We start from the raw sequence: 19,139 nt of genomic DNA, 5'->3' as shown, positions 1-19,139 counted from the left end.
CTGCAGCTCTAACTGCAGTAGGAGGCCTCTGTGCCTCCTCACTCCAATGCCCCTCCACTCCAATGTGGGTATCATGGAGGGCCTCCATGATACCCACACCCACTGCCTCCTACTGCAGTTGACTCCACATCAAAACATGATGCTAGAGAGCAGGGGTGTAGCTGCTAGCATCCATTTTTCTGTATAGACCCTTTCAAGAGAGTTCCATTATCAGCATCATAGTTGGCCCCACAAGACTTCCTTTTTAACATTCCAAATGTTATCTTAATGCAGAGGAAGTAGATTGGGGCCCAAATAACGTTCAAGCATTGTTTTTGTTTTTATTGTTGAAAGGGTCTATAACATGTTCTAAACCAGGGGTCTCCAACCTTTTTTCCTCCGAGAGCTACTTTGACAAAATGGACATGGCCGAGAGCTTTTGTGTTAGTAAGCATGGCATGTATTCACGTAGTTGACTTCCTATCAACTCATTTACCTTCTCTCTTTGACTGTGAATTTGATTTCATAGGAATTTTAACATGTTTCCCAAGTGCCTGGGTTATCAGATTTATGAACACCTCAAACCTTTTGGAGAGCTACTTAGAAACAGGTGGGGAGCTACTGGTAGCTCGCGAGGAGGAAGAGTACAAGAGACCTTTTTGCCCCATGAGGAAATGCTCAGAGCTGCTTTCTAATCATATGTGAACAGGACAAGGAAGTAATTATCTGACTTTGGGGAGTGTTGAAGTATGTATATTCTGTGCATTCCACATTCTTTCAAAGAGACTTGCCATAAAGGCACCTGCTATAAATAGAAGCAATCAGGGGGCTATTTTTAGGTGGGGAATGGGGATATCCACTGTTGCCATGGTTTTCATTCACTGGTGCTTCCTCTGGGCCTTCTGCTGTAAATGCCCAAGAACTTCCCTATTGTCAGTGAGGAGGATAAACACACACTCTCTCTCTCTCTCTCACACACACACACACACACACAAACACACACATACACAAACACACATACACAAACGCACACACAAACACACACATACAGTACAGTCCACAAACACACACACACACACACACAAACACACACATACAGTACAGTACACAAACACACACACACACACAGGCACACCAGGAAATTTTTATCTAGCGAAAGTGTCATCTCCCATGGGTCAGAGCCTGAATGGTTGACCGAGGGAAGTTGAGGTGAGTGTATACTAATGGTGTATTATTACACGGCAAAAAGTTCCATTCACGTTCACAGCCTTCCCAACGTTCGGGCCTATGTCAAATCTACATAAATCACCGGCAAAATCACCGCTGTCAATGGCAACGGGTTGATTAACGTCTTTCACATCCCTCCGCAAGAATTCCGTTCGCTTATTGCAATGGAATTTCATTGAAAGGGAGTAAGCTAGTAAGACGTTGGCACGCAACACCTGAAACTGTCAAGTTCTATCTGTGTGGCGAACTATGTTTTTTGTCAGCGGAAGACACGAAACGGTAGCAAAATCATTTTTAAAGATTCATTGTGTTATGTTTCTTTTCTCGTTTTGGCAAGTAGTATAGTCATTATAGGTCGAAGCAAAACCCCTCCTCTGTTCTCCCTGTCGGGACTTATTTTCTGATAATTACCGGCGGACAATACATTATCCCTTACGTATCACCTGGTATTTCCTCTGAATTCCCACTGTCCCAACAGACACCTGAGAAGAGCAGGCGAATTCAGCAACAGGTGCCTTCTCAAGAGACACACTGCAGTCAAGCTGGTGTCATTAGCTAGTCACTAGTAGGCTATTTGTGAGCCTTTATGCAGTGGTAGGGTTTGAAGCAGCACAATGTTGTTCTTTTAACTTTTTATCTATTGGCTATATATATATATATATATATATATATATATATATATATATATATATATAAAAATAACTGATTCAAACTAATTTTGAAACCACGCTTAAAATAGCTTAAAAGTCAGAAAACTAGGTACTTTCTTGAAAATGCCTATATTTACAGTTAAAACAATGATTAAAGGTTCTAAGGCCCCCACATAGGCCTACAGTATGGAGGATGGTAAGATAGGCAAAAAATTCATAAGAACCACTGTTGGAGAGTTACAGACAAAGGTATCATCTTGGGGTCACCAAGTCCCTAAAAAATCTTCAAAAGTGACCTCACTGCTAATAGATTATTTAGAGGGCATGCCAGGTAAAAGCCTGTCCAGTCATTCAATTACCAATGCAAACTGCAGGACTTACTAAATGGTACAGTGACTTTGTCTGGAAGTATGGTCTATTGTCAGATGAAATGAAAATTGTGCTCTTTGGCTAGAAACACTTTAGGTGTGTTTGGCATACATAGAAGAATGACTATACTGAAAAGAACCCCATGCCTAATGAGAATTATGGTGGAGGGGCTGTTTTTATTTCCAAAGGGAAATAAAGGGAAGAAAAACCTGAACATTTTCAAAGGAAATCTGTCAATCTCTGCCTAGACACTAAAAGTTGGCCATGATTGGATCATTCATCAGGTCAATGAACCAAAACAAATATCCATATCAAAACAAATATGGTTTGCTGAACATAAAATCAAGCTTCGGACATTGCCATCTCAGTCTAAACTCCATAGAAAAACAGTTGGGTGCGTCAAAGAGGAGAATGCACAAGTGTACTCTGGACGATCTGGGGAGATTTTGTAAAGATGTTGTATTGGCAAAGGGAGGCTTAAGAAGGTATTACAAGCAGGGGTGCCAATAATTGCGAGCGACGTATTTTGTTTTCCTTTTTCTCAAAATTCAAGGTTGGATTTTTCCTAATTCTTTTTTTATTGTGAGATTACAATAAATCACCAACAGATATTTTTTTATACCGGTTTTTAGTCAACTTTAGCCAAGGTGCCAATAATTCTGGAGGGTACTGTAAGTTTATATTTTATTAGGCCTAGGCCTACAAAGAGCAGAGTAGGCTAAGGAACATTATTTAGCCTGTGCTGCATCAAAATCTAAGACATTGTTAAGCCTACACATTTCCTCACTTCTTAATCGTTCTCTTCCTCATGTTCAAACCATGGGCGGATTATGAAATTTTGGGCCCCTGGGCCCAGATGTATTAAGGACCCCCCACTAATTGTCGTAAATGTGGGAGGGGGGGGTTGGGGGTCCTCCCCCAGAACATTTTTAATTTGTTTGATGTGATTTCCTGTATTCTGGTGGGATCTTGGGGATGGCCAATATTAAATTCAATCAGATTCATAGCCTACATCCTGATTTGTTGATATTAAGGCAATGATTCCGTGCAAAGGCTTGGGCTTCAGGGCCCCCTGACCCCTTGGGCCCCTGGGCCTGGGCCCGGTAGGCCCGTGCAGTAATCCATCCCTGGTTCAAACGTCTTCTTCAGTGACACCCCAAAACACTATTGCGCAGACAGCACACACAGTGGGACTCTCACATTTAGCAAAGAACAGGCATGACATAGGCTATTGAGTAGCCTACATATGTAGGCCAACAATACACTGTGCAACAATCTAATCTTAAATAATTACTATTTTATTATCTGTGTGTAGCCTACTGGGATGTTTACATGCAGATGTCAACATCCTGTTTAAACGGTAGCAGTGACGTACGTGTAGTCACCTGAAATTACCAAATTAGAGGATATTTCAGAACTATTAACGTGGACAGCTCCTCTTAAGAGCATCTTAAGAGTAGCCTAGACACTAGTGCACGCGCGTTCACGCTACAGGCATTTTCGAAACAGTCGGAAAAACTAAACCACAACTAAAACACGGACGATTGATGAGTCGTAAAATCCTTGTAAGTCCATGTAGCCTATCCATCGTTATAGGGGAACCGGACCCTGGAATGCCCATACTGTGTTCTGCAAGTATTTATTGGACCAAACACTTTGGGAGCACTCACTACAGGCACTCCCCTTGTAACCTACTGTATGTGTAGATTAACGAAACAAAATAATTTGCATTATATTACACAAATGACTTTATTTTTATTTTTTTCAAATATGTTTACAAAAACAATACATTTGGTTGAAAATATGACAATACAATCTGGTTTCCCAATGGTTGCATGGCCTATGGTCTTTTTAAAAAATGCTTTTACAATGCATTTACGAAGTGATTCAACCTTGAATCCACCTGTGTACAATGACAATTTGTCAAAAACAAACGTAACAATTTCAAAAACTTTCCAGAAATTAGGCTATAATAAATAGTTACAATATAAATAAATAAATAAATAAATGCAACACATCATACTTATAAATAAATATAAAGGTACAGTGACACGAAATACCTTAGTCTTTAATAATTTGTCCTATTTTAATTAATATAGGCTATATGTTGCCTATTGAGTCAGTTTCAGGTTAATAGAGCTGCTAGGCCTTTTTGACTGGGCCACGCGCCCAAAGTAGTTATTGGGCATCTGTGGTCCAGTAAAGGTTTATGTACAACGCTCCTTCCCGCAGGATTCGTAGAGGTAGTGAAAGAGAATATCCATCTCGCTAATTGCCTTGATCGTAGCGTCAACACCCTTCTGAAATGAAAATGTGGGGTTGATTAGGTGCTGTCCCTGCTGCCAGTAGCCTAATATTGACAGGGCAATTTATCAACGTTTATCAAAGAATAGACTCACCGCCAAGAAATTCTTTCTGAATGTCTTGTTGTACTTGTACACATCATATTTATTTAGATCCTGAAAAAGAAACATAAAATTTGGTTAGATATCGCCTCAACACCAAATCAAAAGTAGGTCTATAGGCCTACAGGAAGACATTTTGTTGCAATAAAAAGTTACATACACAGTTGGCATTGGTCACCAAGTCGCGTCTGACCCTGTGCAGCTCTTCTTTGACAATGGGCAGACGAGAGTGGTGATCATTAGTCGGCAGAGCATCGGTCAGCACATTCTTGAGGTAGTAGTCCAAGATGTTAGCGTGCACACAGCAGCTGTCATTCTCCTGCAATTTTGAAACGTACATTTAATGACTCCACATAAGCCTTTAACTAACAAGTTGTAGCCTATACACAATCAGATATCCGCTATAGGTCCAAACATCACACTAAGCATACTCACTTTAAATTCCTTCTCGGGCATCTTTGGAAGTATGCGGGTCATGTGGTTCTTGTCCAGTCCTTGCGCCTGTCCAGACAAATTAACGCCAATTAGTCAACTCGTAAGTCCATTCATACTCGTTCATTTAAAGAAGAATGTTGCATAACAAATAAAGAACTCCAATAACGCTTCTATGCAACTCCACTCACATGTTGGGCCACATCTATGATGTTATTCCAGGTAGCGGAGTTGTCCAGGGGTTGTGAACAGTGCTTATGCCTGGTTAGCAGCGACGCTGTGTCTCCCCAGACAGCGCAGCACACCACGAAAGCAAGGACAAGAAAACTCTTCATGATTTCAGCTGGACGATGGACGTTGGCAGTGAACACAATTGCTGGGACTCCTAGAAATAAAAACAAATTTTCTCAATCAATCACAACCACAGGCAAATCCTTTGAGTTTACAATCCTTGAAAGGCTGATTGACTTCTTACCTTGCAGGTTAGTTTAGGATTGCATGCTGTCCCCGTGAGCTGACAGTATTTATATCCTCAAGAAGTGCCCTAGATTTTATCTGAACGTCATTGTGGTTTCCCATTTCCTTTCATGTGTACTACCCCCTTGACACTACCTGTTGGAAAAATTGCAACTACACATACTGGTAAGGACAACATTAAGGGGCAAAACATGACATGATATCATTTCCTCTTTTGAACCATCATCCACCACAGGTGATCAAAACTCCAGCAACATAATACAGGTAATTTAATGCTGACCAGGTCAATTTTTTAAAGTTTGACAAGGCCTACAGTAGGAACATCCGATTATGAATGTGTGAATTCCCCACCCTCTGATATTGAGCAAACACAATGAAGGCTGTAGGCACATGAGCATTGGTATCGTTGGAGCGACTTTATTGTGTTTGCACAGTCACTGCCAATAAGAGGAAGAGTCCACTGCCCTCTGAAACAATTCCATTGATGTTGCCAGGTGACACCTCAGCAGGCTTTCATTGGTGCAGGAAGCCATGCTGGTCCCTTTATCCTCAAGTCTAAACACATAGCCTCACCAACATCACACAATGTAGCTCTGAAAAGCAGCCATGTTTTTATTTTTTCCAATAACAGTGCTTGTTTGTAAACCCTGACTGCACCATCTGTCGTTATCAATAACAGCAGGGGCAAAGCGCGCCATTGCGTCAGTGTGTGTGTGTGGGGCTGTCTGTAGCAGTCGCACAAAGAGGTCCAGAGTTCTGAGAGGCCGTGCTGGCTTGGCTGCGACGTCATGGGTCAGCACACAAGCTGACACCCCAGGGCAAGCCCCCGGGGACTGTGTACATGTAGGAGGCTGGCAGGCTGCGACGTAGAGCGCTCGGACGAAGAAACAGATGCTGTCCAGCCGTGTAAACAGGGATGTAGTGGAGGCTAAACGCAAGTTAACACAGTTAACCCACCTCTGAAATTTCAGAAATAGAGTTTATCCACCTCTCAAAAGAATGTATTAACCAATTGCAACTTTCAACATTAAAAAATCACACTTTATTATTCACATTCACAATATGTACACTCATCAACACTCTAGGAATCTTTTAATACCATTGGTATTGTTATAAACAATGGACAATAACCTCCACCATCATCAAACATGTTCTGAATGCCTTTTTAAAAATCTGATACTGCATGTCACAGTCCACCTTACTGTGATCACAGAATTCATAGTTACCCACCTCTTATTTTACCACTACACCTCTGCATGTCAACCTCACAATATAGAACTATAGGGTTCCATGACTTTTTCCTTTTTCCAAAACTGAATTTCCATGACTTACTATGTACTGTACTCAATGATACAATATACCGACCAATGATTTCAGAGCAGTCATGAAGCATTCAAGAATATTTAACTTTTTTAGACCAGGAGATAAATAAATGGGAATCAAATAAACAAAGTTGGGATACTCAAGCAAGCAGTAAAGCTTTGCCCCAAAAATGTGTCTGGAATAGACACTTACCTGTGGGAGCCCTGTTATATGCGCAAACAGGAGAGAAAGAAAAAGACAGAAAGAGATGCACAGCGTCAACCGTGTAGAAGTCCAGAGAGAAAACTAGGAGTGAGATGACTGGAGGGGAGAAACTCTGTGGTGGTCAGCTGGTAGAGGGCAGTGTGAGTAGGATAGGCCTTGATCTGGGAGGTGAGGCTGTCAATTGATTAAAACATTTAATCGAATTAATTACATATGTGATTAATTAATCTAAATTAATCGCATATCATTTTTGCTGTGAAAGCTTTATTTTTATCAACACCATCAGGCTGTTTTTTAAAAGTAAATATTACAATCAATGATCTAGGCAGAACATTTTCTTCTCCCTCCTTCATTTTATAGTCTAATGGTTACTGACTAGAACAGCTTGGGGTCAAAGGTCATATGGAATCGGTTAATCCGCTTTTTTTTTTTTTTAAATCAGTTATTTTTTCTTAAATTAATTAATCGAAATGAATCAGTTATTTTGACAGCCCTAATTTAAAGCCACTTAGAGTATGAGTGAATACAACATGGCGACTTCCACGGATGAGATGAGCATAGCTATCGCTGAAATTTTATCTGAATATTCGAGTATTCCTGGGAAGCTAGGAGTCTTTGCAATGTAGCTGGGAGTAATGAAGGACACAGACATCCTCCACGGCCAATTCCAGTTAGTGTTTGGTAGCCCTGAATCTTAGTTAGGCTACTTAACGAGAAGATGCTTTCTTCAGAAGTGTAGCCTACCATGAAAACTTGGTGGGGATTGTCGTTGATGAGGTTCATGTCAAATACAAATGGTAAGTTTAAAAACGCTAACGTTAGCTAATTACCTAACTTGTATGTTAAAAGATGGCATTAGAAGAACGCTTCGTTGATCTGATTGGTTGATTTGGCCCAACGTACCAACGTAGGTGGTGATAGACAGATGGTTTATCCAATCAGCTAACCAATATTTTCGCCCCTTACCAAACATTCTCCAACGGAAAGTTCCCAGATGAATATGCGGAGCAAATGTGAAGCAATCCATCTGGCGGAGTCAAGCTACATAATATACAGGGAAGAGGAACATATGCTCAAGCTTATTTTGATCATTGAAATCTTTATTGAGGCATGTTTCCCAAGCGTAGTATCATACAGAGCATAATCTGTTCCTAAACAAAACAAATGGTCTTAGTCGAGACTGGTCTCTGAATTGTTAGGCACAGATGTACAAAATGTACAAACTGTAAATATTCAAATGTACACAGGCTTTACAAACATAGCATTTCATTAGATATATTCAATCAATCCATTCAAATCAGAGCTCTTACAAGAGCAAGTTATCACATTTTGCTGTACCAAAAAGTGTAATAAAAAAAGTCTCATTAAGACCGACAGTACACTAACAAAAAATAATTTCTAAAATCTACAATTTACACCCTAGTAATCACCTGTCAAACATAATTTTTCAAAGTATTGTATTGCCTTTTACTTGTGGTGAAAAAGAGAGTCCCAAAATGACTCATGGGTTTATCAGTTGATCTAGTGGCAAATCGTAATCTCCACCAACCTCATCTGATCACCTGCTGTAACCACAAACACACACACACACACACATGCATACACACACACACAGAAGTTAGCTTTTCCCCCAGAAGTTCTCCTTCCTCTTCAAAGCCCGGCCCAACACCTGGTCAGCCATGGAGCAGGACGCTGCAGATCTGGCTGAGATGTGTGACATGCGGTCGTCTGTGTGAAACGGAGTCAGAGGTAAGGCAAGGCACCAGTGTTATCAACATGGAAGATCAGCACAGACAAGAAGCGCTGCACTACATACTCTATAACTACTCTACAACTATATAGTATGCCTCAGCCTATACAATACACTTCATGCATGCAGACAGATACGCTTTTACATGCAGACAGATACTGTATATGTTTACACATGCATAAAAGTATGTATAGTATGTGTGTGTGTGTGTGGGGGTATGTTTGTATATTTGTATGAATATATACTGTATATATGTATATAAATATATGTACACATGTACACATATGTACATGTGTGTGTGTGTTTGCCGTTTGCACATGCATATGCATGCATGCGTGTGTGTGTGTGTGCGTGTGTGTGTGTGTGTGTGTGTGTGTGTGTGTGTGTACGAGTGTCTGTTTTAGAATGGACAATTTATATGATTTATATGATTTGAAGTCACTTTTTTTGGTGCAGGTTTGGTGCATGTTTGGAGCAGGAAGAGAAGCACTGAATGACTTTTTACCATCATCCGACAGAGTTGTATCACTTGAAGGATACACAAAGAGTCCTGGTCGATGAAGACCCAAGTTACCTTCAAGGAGGAAGAAATTATTATTTAAAATGAACTAAAAATGAAATGGATCAAGACAGTCAACCAACTTGAAATGTCCATGTGACAGGCACACGTTTTGGTGAAGTGCATGTGCTTGCTTGCAGCTAATCTGGGTAAAGATGCAAAGTGGCCTAACCGCTAACTGTATTAGGCAACCGCCTACAAAACCAACAGGAAATTGTCTAGATGTCTAGACAGTGTCAATCAATTTAAGGTCAAGATATAAAAAAAAGCTTTCAGAAAGGCATTCATGAACATCAGTGCACTTGCAGAAATGAGATAGCAAGACCCAATGAGCAGGTGAAAAAGACTATCAAAAACATGACCATGCTGTACTGCACCACTTTCCAGACCTGAAGGATAGCGGTGTCAGTACAGTATTCCTGTGCATTAGCAAGGCAATGCATAAGTCCAATGTAAGCAACAGCGGAGCACAATAGATGGGAATTTCCGGGATGACACGTGATGATGACACACCAGGCTCACATGCAAGCACCCGGAGTAAGGACTTGTCTCACACGAGGAACCAGGGCCTTTGAACTGCAGTTCAATCAATACATTGCATTCTCTCCAACATGTATCATTTTGAAACACTATTGGTAACTGCTGCACAACTTGTCATTTTTTAATTCCAAAGAGAGTGTAGCCTACACAACAAACACATGTGTGCATCAAGTATTATTGCCTGAAGCACCACAGCAATGTATAAACAGATTAGTATAACATTTCCTCCCGCATCCAAACTTTTTGTTTAATGCGGCGCACTGTATCTGTGGTTTACTGGATCTTTTGCTAGAATCCCAGTGATGCCAAGTTGCATATTAAGTGCTTCCTTGTAAAATGAACTTGCACGTTATGTAATATTACAAGGAAGAGACGGTAATGGTAGCTGTTTAATCACACAGCAGCTGCGTGTGTTCTTTACTATTGATTCTGGGTTTATAAATGCATATCATCAAGTGTGCTGTGCTGCAGATGCTTATGTAGTTAGTTTTAGTTAATGCACAACATAAGCATGCTTCTCACTGTAAGGAGAAAGTGCAAACGTGGAGGATGGGAAGTGACCTACATTATGTGCACCAATCCTCCTAACGCTCTGTTGCTAGCAGGAACTTGACCTCACCTTTTCTCTCTGACGGTAAACTCATTGTCATTGTCGCGTTTCCTACTGAAATCACTTTGAAATCACTTTTTTGGCTGACCTGGATTTCATGGAAACACAACACTGCAATTTTGTCTTACAATATCAAAATTCATTGCTGGTCCAAAGGATTCACTGATATACTGCATTTAATGATTAATCACTATGCAACTATTTTATAGATGCATTATTGTATCAATATTTGCCTGTAATGCTTTCAATATTTGGTGATAATTTCTCACACTGCAGTTATTTGGTAAATTGATCTTGAACCCAGATATGATACAGTTGATTTCTTAAAGTTGCTTATATTCCAAATGAGCTACCTTTTGTGCAGAAATGCTGAAATGCAGAAATGCCATGAAAATGACTGTCGCATCATTGATCAATGACCATCAAATTTTACCTCATGGAAAAAGCTGCAGACGAGGTCACTAATACAGGTCATTACTACGCAGAGAGTGATTCAGACAGAGAGCAGGGTAGTGGAAAATTAGACGTTGAAAATCAGTTAGTCAGTGGTGGGCTGACTGGAAAATTGTTTACAACGCAACAACATAGTAATGGAAATGATTTTTTATAACTTTTGTTGGTGTACATGGGAAATACGAACACAGAGAAAAGTGTATGATGTACACTGATGAACAGACAGACGCAATATACCGCAAATGTCCACTCTGTTTCAATTTGAAGTGATGACACACCGAAGCTACGTTCATGTAGGCCTAACGGCGTATTGCTGTGATCGAAAGCGTTCAATAAATTCCACTTTTTCATGTCATAAAAGTTACGTGCCTATGATAACGCTTTACAGTTGTCCAATATGATCAATCTTTTGATTGTGTTTATGTGACGTGCTGAAGCTGCATGCATTGTTTTGCTCCGTTTAAAATGTTTCTGCGTAATTGTCAGCTGTGTGATGAAATGCATTCATATTCCACTTTTTATGTCTTAGCATGCCTATGAAAAGGCTTTGCAGTAGGATTGTCCAATGATCAATCTGATGCATTACATTACATTACATTACATTACATTTGGCTGACGCTTTTTTAACCAAAGCGACTAACAACATGGTAAACAGTAAGTTTTAGAACAATTCTCACAATTTTAGGACAGTTTAAAAAAAAACACATTAGAGTACAGTAAGAATAAGTCGTCGGTGAGTGCTGTATTTTAACAGTTACTTGTCAGTTTAACGGCTGGTGAGTGCTAGGATCAGTAAGACTTGTTGTAAGTGTTGCTATGAGAGTAGATGTTCTCTAAAGAGCTGGGTCTTCAGGAGTTTTTTGAAAGTGGAAAAGGATGTCCCTGCCCTTGTAGGAACTGGCAGTGTTCCACCAACGAGGAACAACAGATGAGAAAAAGTTTGATTGGCTTGAGCGTACCGGGTGGTAGAGCTAGACGTCGTTCGGTCAGATGAGCGCAGCGGTCTGGAGGTAGTGTAAGTCTGTATGAGGGCATTCAAGTAGGTGGGAGCAGAACCAGAGACTACTTTGTAGGCAAGCGCTAGAGACTTGAATTTGATGCGGGCTGCCATAGGTAGCCAGTGTAGCTGGATGAGCAGCGGGGTAACATGTGCCCTTTTGGGTTGGTTGTAGGCCAGGCGCCGCCCGATTCTGGATCATCTGAAGTGGTTTCACTGCGCAGGCTGGGAGACCTGTCAGGAGGGCATTGCAGTAGTCGAGTCGCGGAGATGACTATTGCCTGAACCAGAAGTTGGGTAGCATCTTGAGTCAAGTAAGTCCTGATTTTCCGTGATGTTGTAGAGTGCTTAAACGGCATGACCGGGCTTACTGAGGCAACATGATCTGAGAAGTTTAGTTGGTTGTCGAGAACAACTCCTAGATTTCTTGCAGTCCTGGTCGGGTGAAACAGACAGGGAGTCAAATTTGATGTTGATGTCGTGGTGTATGGTAGGTTTAGCTGGGATGACCAGCAGTTCAGTCTTTGAGAGGCTCAGCTGGAGGTGGTGTGCCTTCATCCATGTAGCTATGTCTGAAAGGCAATCTGAGATCCGTGCTGAAACCAGGGGGTCGCCAGGTGGAAAGGACAGATAGAGCTGTGTGTCGCCTGCATAGCAGTGGTATGAGAAGCCGTGCTTTAACGGATAATCTGTCCCAAGGAGGTGGTGTAGATAGCAAAGAGGAGGGGGCCCAGCACTGAGCCCTGGGGGACCCCTGTGGTGAGATGGTGAGGTGCAGATAGCTGACCAAGCCATGATACGTTAAACGAGCGTCCTGTGAGGTAGGATTCAAACCAGGAGCATCCAAATTGATGCTTCAATTTGTGTTTTATGTAACACGCCGATGCAGTGTTTATGCAGTTTTGAATTAAGTTGTTTCGGTTGTTAAGTTTAAAATGTTTAGCCGACTATACGTAATTTGTCAGCTATGATGAAATTCGTTCAACAGGCTAAGTTCCACTTTTCATGTCATGCATGCACCATGCCTATGATAAGGCTTTGCACTTGTCCAATATGGTCAATCTGTGTGGTCTCAATTGTGTTTCATGCGACGCGCCAAAAGCTACACATTCATGCATTTTTTGCTCCAGTTGAAAATGTTTCTGCGTAATTTGTCGGCTGTGATCAAATGCGTTCAATAAATTCCAATGTTATGTCATAAATATAATATGCCTGGTTAATGTTTGTATGCATCTAATCTAGTCCTATCTTATGTTCAATCAAATTGGCTTTGCCCAACTGTTCTATTCCATGTCCACCCATTTGAACATTTCTGGCTACGCCACTGTTGCGCAGACTAAAGTTCTGACACTTGGTTGTGGATCCTCCTCAAAGCATAACTGAGAGATTGACAGGGAAGCTACGCCAGGTGCGTAACTGAAGCGTTCCGTTCGCGACGCGTAAAATCCATTTTAGAAGAGTGGTCTATTTTTTTTCCCCAACATACATTATAGTGGAAGCTAATTGTTGCAGCAGACGCAACACGAACGGAGCGCTTCAGTTACGTGCCTGGTGTAGCTCAGCCCTAAGGAATAAACCAAACAAGTCTGCCAGAGGTAGTATAATGGGGTCAGCGATGGAACGTACCATTGTGCTGGAACTCGGGGTCCCTGAGCGCACCTTGGATTCGGTTGGCAGGCAGTGTGGCCCAGGGGGCAGTCCAGGCCTTCACATTGGGGTCCCGCCTCGGGACGACCTTGGGACCGACGACCTTTTGGGGGGTTCCTTGGACAGACCCGCACCATACCAGGCGTCATCACGGAGTGGCAGATGGTCCACAGTCGTCAGGCCTGCCGCGGGAGGCGTGCGGGTCAGCCTGGCCTCCTCTGCCTGTGGGACAAGATCACAATGGCTGTGACAAAAACTAAAGGAGATTGGCTTGGTGATACAATTATGACAAAATATGACCCTATCAGCATCAACCATACTGGCAATTAATGCATTGTGGATAATGAAATATATCTATCTTCAACAGGTACCATCAGACCGGTGTAAGAATAAAGAATATCTAGGTTCATTGAATTTAACGTGACATTTTAGAACCTCCAATTGTTGTGGAATGGAGTCTTTTGATGAAATGTTAAAAACTCTGCTGGTAAACTTTAATATGAGAGGCATATGATTTGTTTATGTTAATTTACACATAACTTTTCCCCTCTTGCCATAAACATTTACAATGCGACTCAATGTTAAAGTGATTCCAGCGTAATTCCAGCGAAAATAGACCCAAGGGTATTTTTCTGCATTAAAACACATCAACCAGTATTAACCAGTATTACTGTTCAAAACATCACCAAACCTCGTCAGTAGCTTGCTTAGGGCCTCTACACATGAAACGAAGCACCAACACCTAGTTAGCGAACCCGGAGTTATTATAAAAGACTGTCAAGAGACCCTAAGCATGCTACTGACGAGGTTTGGTGCTGTTTTGAACAATATTACTGGTTAAAAAAATGCTATTTGGGAAGCGTTTAGCTTACTGCGCATAGATACTCTCCACTGTTTGAGATTTGAGGGAAGAGCATATATACCAAGCCAAGCTCTGTAGTGGTTAATCAACGAAAATTACTGTCTCCACGGCTTATTTGTTGTGTTTTAATGCAGGAAAACACCTTTGGGTCAAATTTCGCTGGAATTACACTTTAAACATTACTGCAAACATGGTAATATGCATTATTTTAATTAATTTTTAATGACATCTGGTTCTGAGATTTGGTTCACAGGGCATGAGCCCAACGTTATTGCAAAGGAGAAAAGGTGCTTATGTATGTGAAACAACTTCTATAGAACTGGTGTGATGAATCCTGCAATGGTAAACACAATTTTGAATAATGTTTACTGAATTTACCTGTTTCTGCTTATCATAGGAATCTGTACTGTAACCAATAACATCTGAAGTGAATGCACAAAGGACTATACTGTTAGACAATGGATGTGATATGCTGTACATAGACAGATCTAGGGAATAGACAGATGTCACTTATACGTAGATGGCAAAAACTGAGTGAGCTCAACAGAAAATGGCAGTTGATTTTAATCCCACCCATCTTCATAGAGTGGCGAAATCAACTGGAAGCTTGTAGTTTTTAGCATGAAAGGGAGACCAGGCAACGTTTTCGTGTTAATTAATCATCTTCGTAAGTCGGTATATGGTTAAATGACTCATTACAGGGCGAATAAAGACTCTCTCTCCCGCCCCAACTGCCTGTAGGAAGAATATCCCACTTGCAAGTTCTGTGTATCCGACCCGCCAACATTAGCCGCCGACCCGCCGACATTAGTCTCACAACGTCTCAGACATCGCGAGAAGCAGGATCAGTTTACATCCTGCATCCCGAGCACAGACGCACGCTAGCGATTGTTGCAAACGTGTGTATAATGGCAGAGCCGGCGAAGAAGCAGTGAAAACCCTTGACGGAAGATGCAAAGAAAAGGAAAAGAGCTTCAGACCGAGCGAGGGCTCGTACACGTAACGACACATACAGACGCTAGGGGGAGCTTCGTAGAGAAAAAGCATCAGGCTTGACTGGTGTCCCTTTAACATTTGAACACTTCCTGGTTCCGAAGAAATAATTAAAGGGGTATTGTAAATTTGGTGAAAATAAGGTGTCGGCAAAACAATGGCAATAGAACACCTTGGTTTTCTATTGCCATTGTTTTGCTCACACCTTATTTTCAATTTAGTCAATAACTAACTAAGTAACTAACTATAGGAGCTGTTGCGTGTAAGCTGACTGATACTGTGGAACAGCTGTGACTCACCTTGCCGGGTGTCGGGGCTGGGGAAACATGTCCCATGAGCCTTTGTGGCGAACGGGGTTTCCCCTGGGGAGACGGGCTCGGTCGCTCACGCATAGAGGCCTTCACTCTTGGGGGAGATACCAAAATGGCTCCTCCTGGCAAACACAGTTGGGACACAAACATAAGCACGCACAGACACAGACACACACACACACACACACACACACACACACACACACACACACACACACACACACACATTGAAACAAACATACACACATACATACACAGGTTTCCCGTTTACCAACAAAACTAGATGCACGCGCAGCCGTGGGGCAGAAGACGCTTGGTGGCCGGCCACAACGTTATAAACTTAACCTAACTGTCAGCTGCTGTAAGCTACAATCGGATTTTTTTTGTATACCCCTGTTGTCTTAATGATAATAACATCTCATTTCAGACTTTATTTCATAGTTTGTCGTTCCTTTGCATTATTAATATAACATTGTCTTTTGCCGTTTATGGCGAAGACATGCATTGACGTGACATGCATTGAACATATTGAATATTCTCTAACCATCATCATTTCAAATTGGCAGTTTTCAGCACAAACCTTCATTGTATTCTTTTCATAAAGAACACTGTTCTATGCTGTTCTATGGTGCTTTCTGCCTCTTAGTTGCGCATGCATGTTTTCGTGACTTCAAATCCATGTATAGATACAGACGCGCACACACACACACAAATACACCCACCTAGATGTAGAAACACAGACACACACACACACACACACAAGTTTTCTGGGGGAACTATGGTGCACATGTAACCATAGTGCCCACAAGAATCTGAATCTGACCCATGCCCATTTCAAAATGCCATTTCAACTTTTCACTAATCCAAATAAAGGCCAAAATAAATTATAGAATAAAAAAGAACACCAACCAAATAGGGACTGAGTAAGGCACTAAGACCCAGCGCACGCTAATAGGGCAGTGAGACGGAGTAAGGCACTAAGACCCAGCGCACGCTAATATGGCAGTGAGACGGAGTAAGGCACTAAGACCCAGCGCACGCTAATATGGCAGTGAGACGGAGTAAGGCACTAAGACCCAGTGCACACTCAGCTGGCCACATTTCCTTGTGGTTAAAGGTCAAGCGGGACTACATACATGAGACAAAGATTGTTAAGGCGGAGCAAGATACTTCGTCGTAGTTCATGTCTATGGGCGCGAAATGGGGATCGAATCCTGTCTGCATAAAGAGGCGAGTCGATGACGTATTGATGAGCGTACATTGCAACCGGCCAACAGCAGCGACATAAATAACCGGCGCACACCTGATATAAGGTTGATTTTCTCCAGACTAGATTGCTCAAAAATGCTAAAAATGTACCTGAAATGTTCAGAAGGGTTTGAGGATCATGAAAACGTGCCCGAAATTCACATTCCTAACTCTATAGAACCAAGACCTTAACATATGTGGTAAAATTCTGAGCTATGCCCATAGACTTCAATGGAGCAGTCGCTGCCTTTGCTCTGCATAAAGGGGGATTTTGACCCCCCTCGTGCGATCTGGGTTCCCGGAAGTGTGTCCTGATGAAATATCTTGCTCCGCCTTAACAATCTTTGCATGAGAGGACTGGAACGCGGTTGCATCTGACCTCAGGTGGGTGATCCCCATCACGGAGGAGTCAGAGTGAAACTGAGGAAACTGTTTAGGGGGACCACTGGCCTGTCAAAGGAAATTTGATGTAGAGCGAGCTTGTCCTTGCTACTGTATCTGGTGCAGTGGGCCTACTGCACCAGTACGCCTGCTGCACACTCTTCATGTTGACACGCCTCACTCCGCATGGTCACTATGCAGGGTTTATTGCTTCATGTTGACATGCTTAACTCTTCACGCAGGGTTTTTTTGCCAGAACAGTTAGAACAAGTGATTGAGTCACTAGGACTTCCCTGCTCTCCTTCCAGGACTTGTAACGCAGACAGGTCAGCTACATTTCCAGGGGTCCTCACACCCTGGACCAAACTGTTTCCATGGTTTCCCCTACGGCAGGCACTGCAGAACACTGTATAGTAGCTCCAGTAGCTTGTTCACCCTTATAAACAGCTAACCTGAGCCATCTATTATGCCACATCCTCTTTTGCCACTTATGCCCCTATGCTTTACACTCTTGTTGCTCTACCATGTGTGTGTGTGTGTGTTTAGTCGTATACAATAACAAACTCCTTGTGAGTGTTTAGTTCTATACAATAACAAACTCCTTGTGTGTGTTTAGTCGTATACAATAACAAACTCCTTGTGTGTGTTTAGTCGTATACAATAACAAACTCCTTGTGTGTGTTAACATACTTGGCTAATAAAGCATCAATACTGATTGAATGATATGACAATTTAGTCATATATAGTACAACAAACGAACAAGCTCATAAAAGAACTTTCCTACATTGCTCAAGCAATACATCAGTATTTCTCAATCTCAACCCTCCTTTTGTCAACTGACGACGGTGAGTTCAAGGATGGCAGGTTACCGGCAGCAGGGGTGGTGCGGTCGTGGTGAGTCCGCTGAGCGAGGCCCAAGGTCCGCAGTTTGGGCGTCGGCAGCCTGCCCCCTTCCCTGAGGCTGTTGGATCCCTCGGACTCCCGAGCCCTAATGTGATGGACAGAATGTTCATGTTCATATACCCTATTTGTGTAAATACTTTGTATGTGTGTGTGTGTGATTTCTTTTTTGTGTTTATTTATTCATGTTCTACTCTTCTTGTGAATGATGTGGTGTATGATTTGCAATGTCAATAAAACACATTTGACACTAAATTGAGCTGAATTGAGAGAAAGAGACAGAGAGAGAGAGAGAAAGAGAGAAAGAGAGAGAGAGAGAGAGAGAGGGAGAGAGGGAGGGAGAGAGTATAGTAGAGATATGCAGTAGGGTATGCCTAGTTGGCATGTTAGGCGGGGATCACACTGACCAGCGGCAAGCGGCAGGTTTCCTTTCGTTATGGTTTGGCAGCAGAACGGTTGCAGTGCTAGCATTGAACAAGCTGAGTGTTGAACTTGGTTCAACTTTCAAAGCGCAATGCAAGAGTACTCAATTGTCAGTTAAGGCAAACTTAGGAACTTATTCACGCATCACGCTTGCAAGTGGCCTTATGGTTGTCATGTCATGTTAAACATTAGCTGCAGTAACTCTAAAGAGCAACTCATGCACACAATGGTGTCTGGCACAGCTCAGGAATGCAGGATTTTCCTGGGTGGCCACACCAGCAAACACATTAAAATTCTCTCTTTCTCTTTCTCTCTCTCTCTCTCTCTCTCTCTCTCGATGAGGTCATGCTTTCATCTTGTAGTAAGTAAGTACAAAACGCCTCGTTCTGAGACAGTGAG

The 19,139-nt window shown here is 42.0% G+C and overlaps 2 protein-coding genes across 2 annotated transcripts in view; both read right to left on the bottom strand.

The window, feature by feature from the left end:
• Positions 1-4,370: 4,370 nt before the first annotated feature.
• Positions 4,371-5,583, bottom strand: il22 (interleukin 22). Its single transcript, XM_048235697.1, has 6 exons — positions 5,538-5,583; positions 5,254-5,447; positions 5,066-5,131; positions 4,791-4,949; positions 4,625-4,684; positions 4,371-4,525 (listed from the first exon to the last, which is right to left on the bottom strand). The coding sequence occupies exons 2-6, from the start codon at positions 5,395-5,397 to the stop codon at positions 4,433-4,435; spliced, it is 522 nt and encodes a 173-aa protein (XP_048091654.1). The 5' UTR covers positions 5,398-5,447; positions 5,538-5,583; the 3' UTR covers positions 4,371-4,432.
• Positions 5,584-8,164: 2,581 nt separating this feature from the next.
• The window catches only part of mdm1 (Mdm1 nuclear protein), a 23,517-nt gene continuing 12,542 nt past the window's right edge, over positions 8,165-19,139 (bottom strand). Inside the window, 6 exon segments of the mRNA XM_048235613.1 lie at positions 8,165-8,794; positions 9,322-9,390; positions 13,602-13,695; positions 13,698-13,844; positions 15,777-15,910; positions 18,287-18,405. Of these exon segments, the coding sequence (XP_048091570.1) occupies positions 8,685-8,794; positions 9,322-9,390; positions 13,602-13,695; positions 13,698-13,844; positions 15,777-15,910; positions 18,287-18,405 (673 nt within the window). The 3' untranslated portion in view covers positions 8,165-8,684.

The sequence above is a fragment of the Alosa alosa genome, chromosome 23 (assembly GCF_017589495.1).
Source record: "Alosa alosa isolate M-15738 ecotype Scorff River chromosome 23, AALO_Geno_1.1, whole genome shotgun sequence".
In the NCBI taxonomy this organism is placed as follows: domain Eukaryota; kingdom Metazoa; phylum Chordata; class Actinopteri; order Clupeiformes; family Clupeidae; genus Alosa; species Alosa alosa.
The sequence above is the reverse complement of the archived record's forward strand: the minus strand, read 5'-3'. Positions and strand labels throughout refer to the sequence as shown.